Source organism: Astyanax mexicanus, chromosome 21 (assembly GCF_023375975.1).
Source record: "Astyanax mexicanus isolate ESR-SI-001 chromosome 21, AstMex3_surface, whole genome shotgun sequence".
NCBI classification, from domain to species: Eukaryota; Metazoa; Chordata; class Actinopteri; order Characiformes; family Acestrorhamphidae; genus Astyanax; species Astyanax mexicanus.
Window position 1 is genome coordinate 16098252 of NC_064428.1, and position 14763 is coordinate 16113014.

Genomic DNA, 14763 nt, shown 5'->3' on the forward strand with positions numbered 1-14763 from the left:
TTTGAGCCTTTAAAAAAAGGAGGATTTTTTCACAATATAAGTCCTTTAAATATCGACTTATATTGTGAAAAATTCCTCCTTTTTTTAAAGGCTCAAAATGATTTATTATATACAGTAGATGTATAATAAGTGCAGTACAGAACAGCCAAATAGAGCAGAGATAATAAACAGCTCTGGAAAAAATTAAAAGACCACTTGGGTTTCTGAATCAGTTTCTCTGATTTAGCTATTTATAGATATATGTTTGAGTAAAATGAACATTGGTGAACTACAGACAACATTTCTCCCAAATTCCAAATAAAAATATTGTCATTTAGAGCCATAATTTGCAGAAAATGAGAAATGGCTGAAATAACAAAAAAGATGCAGAGCTTTCAGACTTTAAATAATGCAAAGAAAACAAGTTCATATTCATATAGTTTTAAGAGTTCAGAAATCAATATTTGATAGAATAATCCTGGTTTTTAATCACAGTTTTCATTCATCTTGGCATCATGTTCTCCTCCACCAGTCTTACACACTGCTTTTGGATAACTTTATGCTGCTTTACTCCTGGTGCAAAAATTCAAGCAGTTCATCTTAGTTTAATGGCTTGTGATCTTCCTCTTGATTATATTTATCATTTTTAAGTGGCCTCTTATTTTTTTCCAGTGCTTTATGTATCAGAATGGTGTACTGTAGTGAGTAAATATATTACATTCTCTGTGTGTGTGTGTGTAAGCATACTACCCTAAAAATGAATGTGCCAATATTTTAAACAATGTAATCATAACTGCCCACATACTTTTATGTGTCCTTTATGTGTTGGCATGTGGGTTAAGCAGTACAAACAAATGTTTTGCGTGAACCTTTCAGTGGTATGCTCTGCTCTGTCTATATTGAGTTTGTTGCCATGAGCCTGTTTTAAAACAACAACAGCTCAAATATCACACCCAGACATTTGCTAGTTTAGTGTTGAGTTTAGTTTATTTATTTTAAAAGAGCCACTGTTTAATGATCTCTGACCAATTGTGGCTCATGTTTCCTGCAGGTAAAAAACAAGACACATGGTTTGTAGTGGATCCTCAGACAGGTGAGAAGCAGACGAGTTTGAGTACTGCTACCTCCGACTCCATCTGCCCTTCTGCTCCTCTCCTCTACATCGGACGTACAGGTGAGCACAAGCACAGCAGCATCCTTCTCTAACCTGAGACATGTACAGAATTTCTGCATTTCTTTACATAGAAAAAACACCACAATCTGCAATAGAGTTACACTGAGGTGGACTTCATGCAAGACATTAAATATTATTAGGGTTTTTTTAGTGTCTCATAGTATTGTCATTGGTTCATGACTAGCATGTTAGCTTGTGGTTAGTGTTTTAGAATTACTCCGATATGCAGAAATTAGAGACACTGACATCACACAAAAAAGGCATTCTCAGTGTGCACTTCTCTAAAATCTGATTATCTTTCTCTAGAGTACATGATCACCATGTATGACACGAAAACCCAGGAGCTTAGGTGGAACGCCACCTATAACGACTACTCTGCGCCTCTTTATGATGATCAGAAATACGATTACAGTAAGTTCCCACATATAAAAAAACGTAAACTATTAAATCTGTTAAAGACTGTTCGTTGCTCTGAACTCACCAAGACAGATTTCCACTGACAGGACATGGATGCCACCTCAAGATCTGCATTATAGTTTGTTAGTTGGAATCATTGTTTTTAAAAACACAAAACCAATTTTGGTGCAATCACTAGTAAATGATTTTATTGTTATTCTCGTTCTTTCAAGCCTTTTAGGCTTTAAATAATTGGTTGCATATGTCTATTTGAAATCTAAAAACATGCATTCTATGCCCAAAAGTTTGTAGACACTGATTTTAATTAATAAATTGTCTTCAGTTGCACAAGTATAGCTTGTAAAATCTCTATAGAAAACAACTGCCAATAGATTGGGAGCACCAGATATGAGCCCTATGTAAGTTTCAGGAAATAAAAAATCCTCTCTGTCTTTGGTTACTACTCAGCAAGACATAAGTAAAACAGAAATAGTGTAACAATAAGTGAGATTAAATACTGAGAAACATTTTCTACTTTAGGGCCCTATAAAAAAAAAATTATCTTTATTTTTTTATTAAATTTTAACTGTTGTTTTTGGTTTATTGTTTATCCTTTTCAGATAGTGTATACTATATATGTTTTAAGTCTATATTTTTGTATTTTAGACTCTATAGCATGTGTTGCTTGCTCTACCATTCACATTGACCTTTAATTTGTGCTACGAGGAAAACACAGTTTTGTAACTGTAAATACGTAACAGAACACAAACATATTACTCATATTTAAGCACAGAACAAATGTCCATACTCCAACAATTTAGCAATTTATAGAACAATGTGTTGAGTAAAACTGAACACAGATGGGTTTTGTCATGAATATCTGTTAAGATTTTAGCCACATGCATCTGTCTAATGCATCTTCTGTTAGTCAGACTAAAATGTGTACCATTGCAGCAAAATAAATTGGTCCTGCATATAGGTGGAATAGTACAACAATATTGACATATATCTTATTGTTCGTTATGTACAATCGTATCATATTGATACATGGCCTCAAATATCTATATTTTTATTTAAACTCTCTAGACTTACCAAAGTTACTGCTTCATTACTCCACATGGTGGTGCTAATCAAACGAATAGTGTAAACCTGTAGTGAAGAGTATTGGTTGTGAAAATCTATGAAACTGACACCAATAAATCCCTAAGTCTTGTTTTTTAGGAGTATTTTATCCTCTTTAACAGCACAGATGCCATGAAGTATTGTTGAGAATTGTCTTATATCTGTATATTGAGTATCACATAATTACAGTGTTGTGATATCCTTGTTGTATCCTTGTATCATGATAATATCGTACTGTGAAATGCCCTGCAATTCCCACACATGGTTTTTAAAAGGTGGTGTGTATGTGTGACACATGCTGCTATGTTTTTTTTTTTTTTCAGATAATGTGTTTGCATGGCTTTTAATTTTCTGGTGTGTGTATGTCTGTAACAGAGATGTCCCACTTTGCATCCAGTGGGGATGGTCTGGTGGTGACAGTGGACCGGGACTCAGGCGATGTTCTGTGGATGCAGAAGTTCGATTCTCCTGTGGCCGGGTTCTACTTATGGACCCAGGACAGCCTGCGGCGAGCACCCCACCTGACTGTGGCCACAGAAACTCTGAGATATCTGACCTTCACCGCCCAGAACGCACAGTCGCACACCATGAGATGGACCTACCAGTTCACCCAGGAGCAGCACAGCACCAAGACACAGCTGGTGTAAGTGCTCCCACTGTATGCATTCGCTCACTTGAAGTCAATGTTTTCAATCTTATGAAAGCAGAAGAACTGGGAAATCTCTATATCAATGGGAATATAAACATTATGAAATGATTAAACGTGCCGCCCAATAATAGTGTGTGCTGCAATTTGGAACAACAACATATAGAAAGTGTATTTGTTTTTATGTTTTATGATTTATGTTTATGTTTCTGCACAGTCCTACTCTATATGTTGGGAAGTTGGATTCTCACCTTTATGCTTCCACCTCTCTTGTGCATGAAGGAGTCGCTGTAGTGGTAGGTTTCACTTTTATTTATTACAATTATTACCATCATCAGCCCATCTAAATTTACCTTTGACTGACCTGGTCTTTCTGCCCCTGCAGCCTCATGGCCTCACTCTGGCCCGGATTGAGGGGCCAATCACGGCTGGGGTCACGGTGGGTGGTGGGCAGAGCGAATGTGAAATCACACCAAGCACTGATGTGAAGTATCCACCAGGAAGTCCCAACCCCCTGCAGAACCAGTGGCTACTGATAGGTATATTCTAGCCTTCAAATAAAGCACATTAACATGCCACATTAATATCGCCCTGGCTTACAGGAACATCAGGGTTCCTCAGTGTAGCGCTGTTGCTAGCGGTTAGCCGCTAATGCTTCAGCTTTGCCTAATGTATGAAAATACACCAGAAAATGACTTTTATTGATAGTGCGAAAAATACAGTATAGTGATACCTGCCCACATGGTGATAAATACATGTTAGGCAACAAGTGAACAGTCAGCTCCTAAATTTGATGAGTTGGAAGCAGGAAAAAGGGGCAAGCATGAACATCTGAGCCACTTTGGCACGGGAAATTAAGTGATTGATAGATAACTGGGTAAGAGCATCTCCGAAATTTTAGGCAGATTTTGTGGAGTGTTGTTGGTATGCAAGTGGTCAATTGCTCTAAACAAGAACAGTCAGTGAACCACTGACCAGATTCCCCACTTATTAACTCATAGGGCTTGCAAAGATCTTGTACTTAAGTCTTGGTGTGAATTACAACAAATCACCTTTAGATGACCTGTAAAATATATACCTTGATGAATCAGAGCTGTTCTTGGAGCACAGTGGAACTTGTACAACATCAGGTTTGGTTGTTTTATAGTTAGCAATATATTTTTTCTGTATGTGCTTTTGTGAACATAGGCCATCATGAAGTTCCTCCTCTGGCCCACACTACCATGCTGAGAGAATTCCCAGAGAACCTGCAGCGTTCCGGTGACGTCATCCCCCCTCGCGGTTCTGCTTCCTCATATCGATCTGGACCTCACCCAGTAAGTCACACACTCACACACTGTGAAAGCACTACTGAGTCACAGGCAGCTGTTGATCTTCAGGTCCTCAAATAAAGCATGGTCAGAATAATCTTAAGGATTCGGACAAGTGACTTCAAAATCAACAAGAAGCTTTTGTATAGAAAATAAATCCCAGCAGTTATCAGTGCTCTGTCTCAAAGAGGAATGCTGGTGCGGGTTGGTAGATCATAAATACAAAAAGCTTACAGAATATGTGTAAATGCACATTAGAAGTGGGCAATATGGCTCTAAAATAATATCATGATATTTCATGGTATTTTCAGGATAACCAAACTTTTAGAGATATGACAAATCACTAAATTAGAAAAATTATTATTATTATTATTATTATTATTGCATGCAATATGATCTGGCTAACTGAGATATAAAAAAAAAATATTTTATCAGATTTGTAACAGAAGTCAATGATCCAGAATGTTATTATATTAGTAATGCAGTAAAATAAATTATACTGGACAGATATAATCTCTAGTTTCTTGTAGATATAAATAGGGAATGAGAACAGTGTAAATTGTGTAAAAAAATATTACTCTGATGCGATAATTAGGGGTGGGTGATATGGCATGATATTTCAGGGTATAAAATCGTTCACGATATTAATTTTTTTGGGCGATATTATTATGTACGATATGATATGGCACACCACTAATGCACATTTATAATTGGATTACTTTATTTACCTAAGTAGCAGCAAACAGCAAACTCCAATTTTGCTACAGATCAGAGAAAGATCTAGATATCATGATTAGCTCAGTATCGGTATTTTTCAGTTCATGTAAACTCTTAACCACGGCAAATAGAAAGCAGTGTTTAACACAGAGACTTTGTCATTACTTTCTTTTCTGGCTCACTTTTCTGATTGGCTCGTTCAGTTTTGAAGTACTCATTCTAAGACCCAATCCGATTTAACCCCTTGTTCCTATCACTAAGCCCCACCCCTCCGTTTTGTGCATTTACTCCTAGCGGTAGGGTGCATTGATTCTTGTTGGGATAGAAGAGTAGGTAGTGTTGGGGCTACATGGCCCTTAAGGCACAATTTAAATGGATGGTTATGAGAAATTCCCACAAAGATGGCTGCACAAGCAGTCTAATAAAATCTTAAATGTAATATTTTATTTGTTAAATATTATGTAGGTTCAATGTATTTTGGCTCTTTTCTTTATAACAAGCATAAATAAACTGCTAGTAGTGTGTCGGGGTAGCTATCTTAGCAAAAAAAAAAGGGCTGCTTCATTTCAGTTGGAACAAAAAAATTCTAACAAGAAGCTAGTCAATAGCTGACTTTAATTCCCTTTCACTGAAGACATACAATGCCCTAAATGTCACTTCGAGATTGCTGGACTTTATCACAACAGATGGCAGGGTTGTCTACGGAGCATCACCAGTAGTCTGTTAATAAAGGAGAGTTCTATTTTATCTTTTTTATTTTGACAACTCCATGTTCTTTAAGGCTTATCCAATTTCTTAGGGCAGGGAAGAGTGACACTCAAAACCTAGAGTTAGGGATACAAATGAAATGTGGAAATGGGTCTAATTTTTTAAATGACGTCTGTTCTCATATATCTCCTGGGCATCTTCTAGGACTTCACTGTTGACACACAGTGCTGTCAGATAACAGGCACAGAACAGACACTCTCTTAGGTTAACAGAATGTGTTTACATCACTGTTCGATAACAGTGGAGCTTGCTTCAAGGTCTTGTGGTTGTAAAGCCACACTTCCTCAACTCTTTCACATCCTCTTTTGAAAAAGCACAGGATATAATATGTTTTAGTGTTTTAAATATAAAAAATGTATTGTCTGGTAATATAACACCACAGTTTGAGCACCACTGTTCATAATGACTATTCATTTTTATGATGTCTTCTGCATAGTCACCACCAGTTAGCCGTAAGAGCTCTTCCCCTGTGCTGCCCGACTCCCTGACCTCTGATCCTGTGACCTTGATTGTGGTGACACTGCTACTGGGTGCATGGCTGGCCTTTTTGCTCACTTTCACACGAGTAAGTGTATTTTGTTGAATTTCTTGTTTGTGGCTGATGAAGTACTATATTGATGTTCCATCAATTTAGGGAAAGTAGTATGTAGATAATTCTTAAAAGTCTCATTTCATCGTTTTTAAGTTTATTTTAAAATGTCTAGTTGTGGTCTCTAGTATGAATGAATGCCATGTGAGCCGTTCTTTGTGAAAAATAGGGCTCAGGTGTTTCACTACTCACTTGCTTTCCTAGTGTTTATTTAAGGTCTCGGTAAAACATGGAATCAACCGGAGATACAATTTACACCCAAAATTACTTACACAAGATAGCTAATGCTAACTAGCTCTGTAAACAAAAGCTGTAAGCTCTGCCTGTGGGCAGTCCTGAGCCGAGGTGGGCCAGGCCGTAAAGTCACTGATTACGGTCAACATTTTACAGCTCTCTGATCAACTTATATGTCTGAGGCTAGCTTTTTTTCTCTTTTACTAGCTACTGTAGACAGTGGAGTCTGAAGAACAGTTTCATATGCAGCATGCATGTACAACTCAGAGAGACTTATAGTATTTCTCAAAGAACAAGAGAAAATGGCTGAAAATTTTAGGGCAAGGAGACGTTTACAGTATTTACCTCTGAGGGGGGATGGGTATGTTGGGGATGGGCCAAAACTGTCAGTGTGAACAGACAAGCAACTCCGGCAAAAATCACATTCATGCTGGAGACCCCACACACATTAGACAGGTCAAAGCAGTGTGCTTCAATCGCACAGGCAAAGTCAAAAGACACAATACTAGTTGCTTTCTCAAGACATGCCAATATATCATGTTTTGGGACACTGGATCTTTCATTGGTTTTGTTTAACCTAGGGTAGTAAAGAGTTTATTCTACTTTTAATGGAGTAACGTGTCTCTACTGTCCGGAGAAAGATTGTGGAGATTATGGAGCATTGTTGTAAGGATTTGATTGCATTGATTGACAAGAATGTTGTGAGAGTGAGGTTAGGTTTAGGTTGTTTGTCCTCAGCCCCAAACTATCTAAAAAGTACTGGATGGAACACAATCATTCCAGCTAACACGATCATTCTAGCTTACACCTAGAGTTTGACATAGTATCTATAGGTTAATGATTATCTGCTCCAGAGATAGGGCTGCAACTAATGATTATTTTGGTATCAACTAATCTGACGATTATTTTTTAGATTATTCGATTAGTCAACGATTATTTCTGCCATGTCCTCCATCTCTAAAACAATAGAAACAGCTAAACATGGGATTTAAAAGGCATTCAAATGTTGAGATGTTGTGTTTGGGAATTTTTGGAGACACAAACTAAGTTGAGTGTAAACTGTGTGAGTGAGCCATTTACCCATCTCTCATTGCTCTTCTGTCCCCAGCACTTTGTTTAATGCAGTACTGTTACCAAAAAAATGATTAGTCGAAAATGAAATTTGTAGTCGACAAATTTACATAATCAACATTGTCGATTATATCGACTATTCGTTGCAGCCCTATCCAGAGAGTCCTTTTGCTGCTGGCAATAATTCTCTACAGGTGTGTGTGTGTGTATGTGTGTGTGTTTTTAGCAGTGGGTGCTACTTAAAGTATCAGAATGCATTCGTAAGAAGGGGGTTTAGAAATGTTTGGAGTTGAGGTATATTTACGTACATATGAGTATAACCTGAGGACACTTTACCATGCTTTGAAATTTAAGCTCCTCAGTAGCCCAACAAATGTAATGCACCATTCAATGTGAGTTAAGAATCTTTGATCTTTACAAACTTTCTGTCTTTTCTGTCAATCAGCAGGTCAGAAAGCCCCAGAGGTCTGTGCAGCCTGCAAATTCTAGACTCCTGACTGATCAGACCAGTCAGACCAGTCAAATTATACCCATAGCAACAGAGACGGCCCCCTCATCCACCTACAGTAACAGCAGTCGCTCGGTCCACAGCGGCTCGGCCTCATCCAGTCAAACTCCGCAGACTCCCTCAAGCATTAAAGAGTCTCTTTTACCAGGGACGTCCAGCCAATCAGAGAGTGAGAATTTTCATATTCCTTAAAGTTCAGCTAGTTTTATGATGTGGTTTTGCAGCAAGACAGATATTTTCATTTTAGAACATCTGGCAATGACAGACTTTACAGGACTTTACAGGAGTACAGGATTTTATTTATCACATGTAGCTAATTTAGCTAATCACAAAAAAGATAATATTAATAAAACATGAAAAGAAACCTACATTTATTAATAAGTTAGGTTAAATTTAGTCATATTCTTATTTCTTAAATGATCTTAAATAAATGATCATTGTAAGAACCAAAGACAACGAGTTAAATTTACTTAGCAAATGATAATTAGCATAGTAAAAATAAAAATAACTAACTGAATTTGCTTAAAATAAATAAAAACCTCAGCAGAACATTTCTGTATGCACAGCATTTTGTATGTAAATAGTGAATATCTAACTGTGTATCTCTGTAATAATATATATTTTTATACACATAAGTCACTCTTCATGGTTAGTATATTACTGACTCAGAATTAAACATAGGTAAGCCAATTCTAAGTATTTTAAATGTATTGGCCAACCCTAACTGTAGACCAGAGATGTCTAATCCAGACCTCATGTCACTTGTTTAATCAGTTGTTCAATCTTCAAACTATAGATGACATGATAATACGACTGGACCTTTAAATGACCCTTACTGTTTTTCCTTACGTTTTGTCAAACATAACGATTGTGTGCATTTACATACCAAAACTGTTGTAATTTGTCCTTTCATGGCTAATTTAAGTTTATTGCTATGTTATAATACATTTAAAATGTGCCAAATATAACTGATCTCTGTTCTGATTTGCTATCACAAAATGCAGCCTGAGCTGAAACAGTTATTATAATGTCAGCATGAATTGGCTAAATAGACTAAATAGGCAAAAAGAACATCAACCTCTTTTGTTCATTTAATTTAATTTAATTATAATTTGACAATGATACTTTAATAATATAGATTCTAAAGATGAAACAAGCCAGTTTTTAGTTCATTCATATTGATCTGCAAATTAATAAACCTGATTTTAATTCAGGTGTTCAGCCTGAAGTATTAGAAGTTGGTAAGATCTCCTTCAGCCCTGCAGAAGTGCTTGGACACGGGACAGAAGGGACATTCGTGTTTCGGTAAGTATGTCCAATACATATATGATGAAATATTTTTAATGAATATTATGAGTGAATATGCTCATGATTCTAGTTTGCTTATGAGTTGCGCATGAGTTTCTGTGGTTGTGTTAAAGAACTTAATCTAAAATATGTTGGGCAGGGTGGTGCCAGGACCAGGATTGAAGAACACTGTTCTCATGTATTCATTGCATTATTATTGTATTATTGTTTTATTCTTCACTGCTTTGTCCATTGTCAATTAAGTATTTACAGCTATTTTACAGATTCCTACATGTTATTTTAAAAACTATGATAAAAAGCACAATATGATGCATTCAGAATAGTTATATGCCATTGAAAATGTTGATTTCAATTTTTTTTGTACAATGATAAAACTTTATTTTTGGCTCTGTGTGTTAAGGGGTCACTTTGACGGCCGGCGTGTTGCAGTGAAGCGGATTCTACCTGAGTGTGTGGAGTTTGCTGAGCGGGAGGTGCAGCTGCTGCGGGAGTCTGACGAACACCCCAACGTCATCCGCTACTTCTGCACTGAACGAGACCGGCAGTTCACATACATCGCTATTGAATTATGTGCTGCCACTCTCCAACAGGTTTTTACATTTCAATTTTTTCATTATCAACTGGGATAGGGATGCACTAAAATAAAATGTTTTGTTCAAAAAAACTTTTAAAGGCTAAATATTTATCATTTTAAAAATGGCATTTTTTTCACCAGTGCATACATTTATATAGCCTTAATTAGTTTTTGTCATACTTTTTAAAGAAGACATCAGACGTAGCTATCACTACAAAGCACTACAAAACAAAGGCAGTGCTATTCTAATAATTAATTTAGAATCATTTATTCATACATTTACCTCAACTGTACTAATTATACATTTATTCCAACAGTGCAAATCATACTTTTAGAATTAGCTACCTTAGAATTAACGTTTTTTTATGAATGTACCTCAGCAGCGCTACTTAAGTCACATGAAAGTGAAATGTACACAGAGAAAGACAGCACAGACAAAGGCTAAGTTATCTTGCTTAACTCAGCTAGCTATACTATTATAAGTCCTGTACAGCCCTGTACTTTAGCTTGAAAAAGCTAGTTTTAAAGATATCAAACTGATAACAAGAATAATTATAGCCGCAAGTGGCAATCATCGGGTTCAAGCACCAACTTGCACAATGGTGCCTACTGGAGCATTGAATGGTGATGTGTAAGAAGGTCTAATATGATTGGAGATGCCCTGTCACATTTAGAAATTATCAAGTTTTTCACCTGTTATTAATGTTGAGCAGAGGCCTTTCAACCTGATCAGTGCTTAAATTCACATGTAAATCTAGTGAACTTTGTAGGATATTCATTAAGTGAGTTAGAACTAGTCAAAAGGTGTCTACATGTTATTGGTATTGATCAGGTGGCTTCAACCAGAATGTTCACAAAGTGGTATTCAGATTGACCTTTGAACCTTTGCAGAACAAGCTGAAATGTTTGACCAAACAAGTTTAAATTAACACAAAGGAGTGAATGTTCTGATATGACATGTAATTACGAAGTTATTATAAATCTAGTTCTGAATTAAATGGCGCTTCATCAAGCACCAACTAGCACAATGGTGCCTACTAGAGCATAGGATGGTGATGTGTAAGAAGGTCTAACACAATTGGAGACATTCTGTCACATTTAGAAATGATCAAAAGTCTTTCACCTGTTATTAATGTTGAGAAGAGGCACAAAGGAGTGAATGTTCTGATATGACATGTAATGTCAAGTTATTCTTAATCTAGTTCTGTATTAAATGGCGCTTCATCAGAGTGATATTGTACAGAGGTCTTTAACATTGTGAGATTACAGCAAATACTGCAGAGTTACAGCAATTTAGGTTAGAAATTCCAAGGACGCACAGATTGCTTGATGCCTGGAGAGTATTGTATGTGAAATTTTCACAAATGTTTTTAATGAACATTTACCTAGAGACTCTACAGTGTGCAGCAAGACTGAAATGGAGGTGATAGGCCAAATATCCAGAGAGTAGTTTCAATATAGCTATTTTCAAACAATTAGCACTTATGAATGAACAAAGCACTTTTTAAACATAGTTGTATTGAGAAATTTGTCAGAGCCACTGTACTAAATATGGCAAAAACAATTAGATGTCAAAATAGTACAGCATGATTGACATATACTCGTTTTTTTGGAACAGCGCCCCCCAGTGGGCGGATTGTTTCAGCACTTTGCAGGTCACTACAGTGTCTCCACCTGAACATAACTGCCAAATATCATCCAGATTGGGCAACATTCAGCCTGCCAAAATGTCTGCTGAATGCTGATTGGCTGATGGTGTTCAGCCATGTTGATTGATTAAGTTGCCCTTTGAACATCCTTTAGAGGCTGTATGATAGATTCTGCATGCAAAGTTTCAACTTGCTAGGTTGCACGGTTGCTGAGAAACAGTGCTCCAAATTTACCTCTTGAAGTGAATGGGGCATATATCCGGAAGGACTAATTTGCATATGGCGGCCATATTGTTTACATATTTCAACTTTTTCTTAATGAATATTGAAGCGCATGCTCTCACGAGTGTTTTGATACCAAACATGCCAGGATTGGTCAAAATTCCTAGGACTAGTTTGCAAAAGTAGGTTTTGCATATTATGCAAATTAGCAAAAAATCTATATAGACGGAAGTGCATGGTCCAAATTGGAAAGTTGTTGGTATTGACCCAAGGAATCCATCAAAAAAGAATTTTGAATGTAGGTCTTATGGTTTTTGAGTTATTGAGAAAATTGTGAAAAATGAATTTCCTTGTTTATAGCGCCACCACTTGACCAATCGGTGCCATTTTTGTTGTCCACCGAGATGCACTGATCCTACATCTACCTACCAAGTTTCATTTCTCTATGACTTACGGTTTAGGCTGCACAACTGTTTTTACAGGAGAAAAAGAATAATAATAATAATAATAATAATAAATATAGCCGCAAGCGGCAATCATCGGGTTCAAGCACCAACTTGCACAATGGTGCCTACTGGAGCATTGAATGGTGATGTGTAAGAAGGTCTAATATGATTGGAGATGCCCTGTCACATTTAGAAATTATCAAGTTTTTCACCTGTTATTAATGTTGAGCAGAGGCCTTTCAACCTGACCAGTGCTTAAATTCACATGTAAATCTAGTGAACTTTGTAGGATATTCATTAAGTGAGTTAGAACTAGTCAAAAGGTGTCTACATGTTATTGGTATTGATCAGGTGGCTTCAACCAGAATGTTCACAAAGTGGTATTCAGATTGACCTTTGAACCTTTGCAGAACAAGCTGAAATGTTTGACCAAACAAGTTTAAATTAACACAAAGGAGTGAATGTTCTGATATGACATGTAATTACGAAGTTATTATAAATCTAGTTCTGAATTAAATGGCGCTTCATCAAGCACCAACTAGCACAATGGTGCCTACTAGAGCATAGGATGGTGATGTGTAAGAAGGTCTAACATAATTGGAGACATTCTGTCACATTTAAAATGATCAAAAGTCTTTCACCTGTTATTAATGTTGAGAAGAGGCACAAAGGAGTGAATGTTCTGATATGACATGTAATGTCAAGTTATTCTTAATCTAGTTCTGTATTAAATGGCGCTTCATCAGAGTGATATTGTACAGAGGTCTTTAACATTGTGAGATTACAGCAAATACTGCAGAGTTACAGCAATTTAGGTTAGAAATTCCAAGGACGCACAGATTGCTTGATGCCTGGAGAGTATTGTATGTGAAATTTTCACAAATGTTTTTAATGAACATTTACCTAGAGACTCTACAGTGTGCAGCAAGACTGAAATGGAGGTGATAGGCCAAATATCCAGAGAGTAGTTTCAATATAGCTATTTTCAAACAATTAGCAATTATGAATGAACAAAGCACCTTTTAAACATAGTTGTATTGAGAAATTTGTAAGAGCCACTGTACTAAATATGGCAAAAACAATTAGATGTCAAAATAGTACAGCATGATTGACATATACTCGTTTTTTTGGAACAGCGCCCCCCAGTGGGCGGATTGTTTCAGCACTTTGCAGGTCACTACAGTGTCTCCACCTGAACATAACTGCCAAATATCATCCAGATTGGGCAACATTCAGCCTGCCAAAATGTCTGCTGAATGCTGATTGGCTGATGGTGTTCTGCCATGTTGATTGATTAAGTTGCCCTTTGAACATCCTTTAGAGGCTGTATGATAGATTCTGCATGCAAAGTTTCAACTTGCTAGGTTGCACGGTTGCTGAGAAACAGTGCTCCAAATTTACCTCTTGAAGTGAATGGGGCATATATCCGGAAGGACTAATTTGCATATGGCGGCCATATTGTTTACATATTTCAACTTTTTCTTAATGAATATTGAAGCGCATGCTCTCACGAGTGTTTTGATACCAAACATGCCAGGATTGGTCAAAATTCCTAGGACTAGTTGGCAAAAGTAGGTTTTGCATATTATGCAAATTAGCACAAAATCTATATAGACGGAAGTGCATGGTCCAAATTGGAAAGTTGTTGGTATTGACCCAAGGAATCCATCAAAAAAAGAATTTTGAATGTAGGTCTTATGGTTTTTGAGTTATTGAGAAAATTGTGAAAAATGAATTTCCTTGTTTATAGCGCCACCACTTGACCAATCGGTGCCATTTTTGTTGTCCACCGAGATGCACTGATCCTACATCTACCTACCAAGTTTCATTTCTCTATGACTTACGGTTTAGGCTGCACAACTGTTTTTACAGGAGAAAAAGAATAATAATAATAATAATAATAAGAAGAAGAAAAATCTTAGCAAAAACAATAGGGTTCTACGCACCTTCGGTGCTTGAACCCTAATAATAATAATAATAAGAAGAAGAAAAATCTTAGCAAAAACAATAGGGTTCTACGCACCTTCGGTGCTTGAACCCTAATAAGTGA

General features: G+C 36.7%; 1 protein-coding gene across 2 annotated transcripts in view; it reads left to right on the forward strand.

The window, feature by feature from the left end:
* The window catches only part of ern2 (endoplasmic reticulum to nucleus signaling 2), a 31670-nt gene that overhangs the window by 6258 nt on the left and 10649 nt on the right, over positions 1–14763 (forward strand). The window contains exons 6-15 of one of the 2 annotated variants that reach the window (XM_049469576.1): positions 1031–1153; positions 1460–1564; positions 3047–3314; positions 3535–3613; positions 3703–3856; positions 4506–4633; positions 6549–6677; positions 8455–8683; positions 9729–9819; positions 10223–10412. In XM_049469576.1, coding sequence (XP_049325533.1) covers positions 1031–1153; positions 1460–1564; positions 3047–3314; positions 3535–3613; positions 3703–3856; positions 4506–4633; positions 6549–6677; positions 8455–8683; positions 9729–9819; positions 10223–10412 — 1496 coding nt within the window. Of the gene's footprint in view, positions 1–1030; positions 1154–1459; positions 1565–3046; positions 3315–3534; positions 3614–3702; positions 3857–4505; positions 4634–6548; positions 6678–8451; positions 8684–9728; positions 9820–10222; positions 10413–14763 lie in introns of both variants that reach the window. The other variant, XM_007238133.4, reaches the window with a different exon arrangement.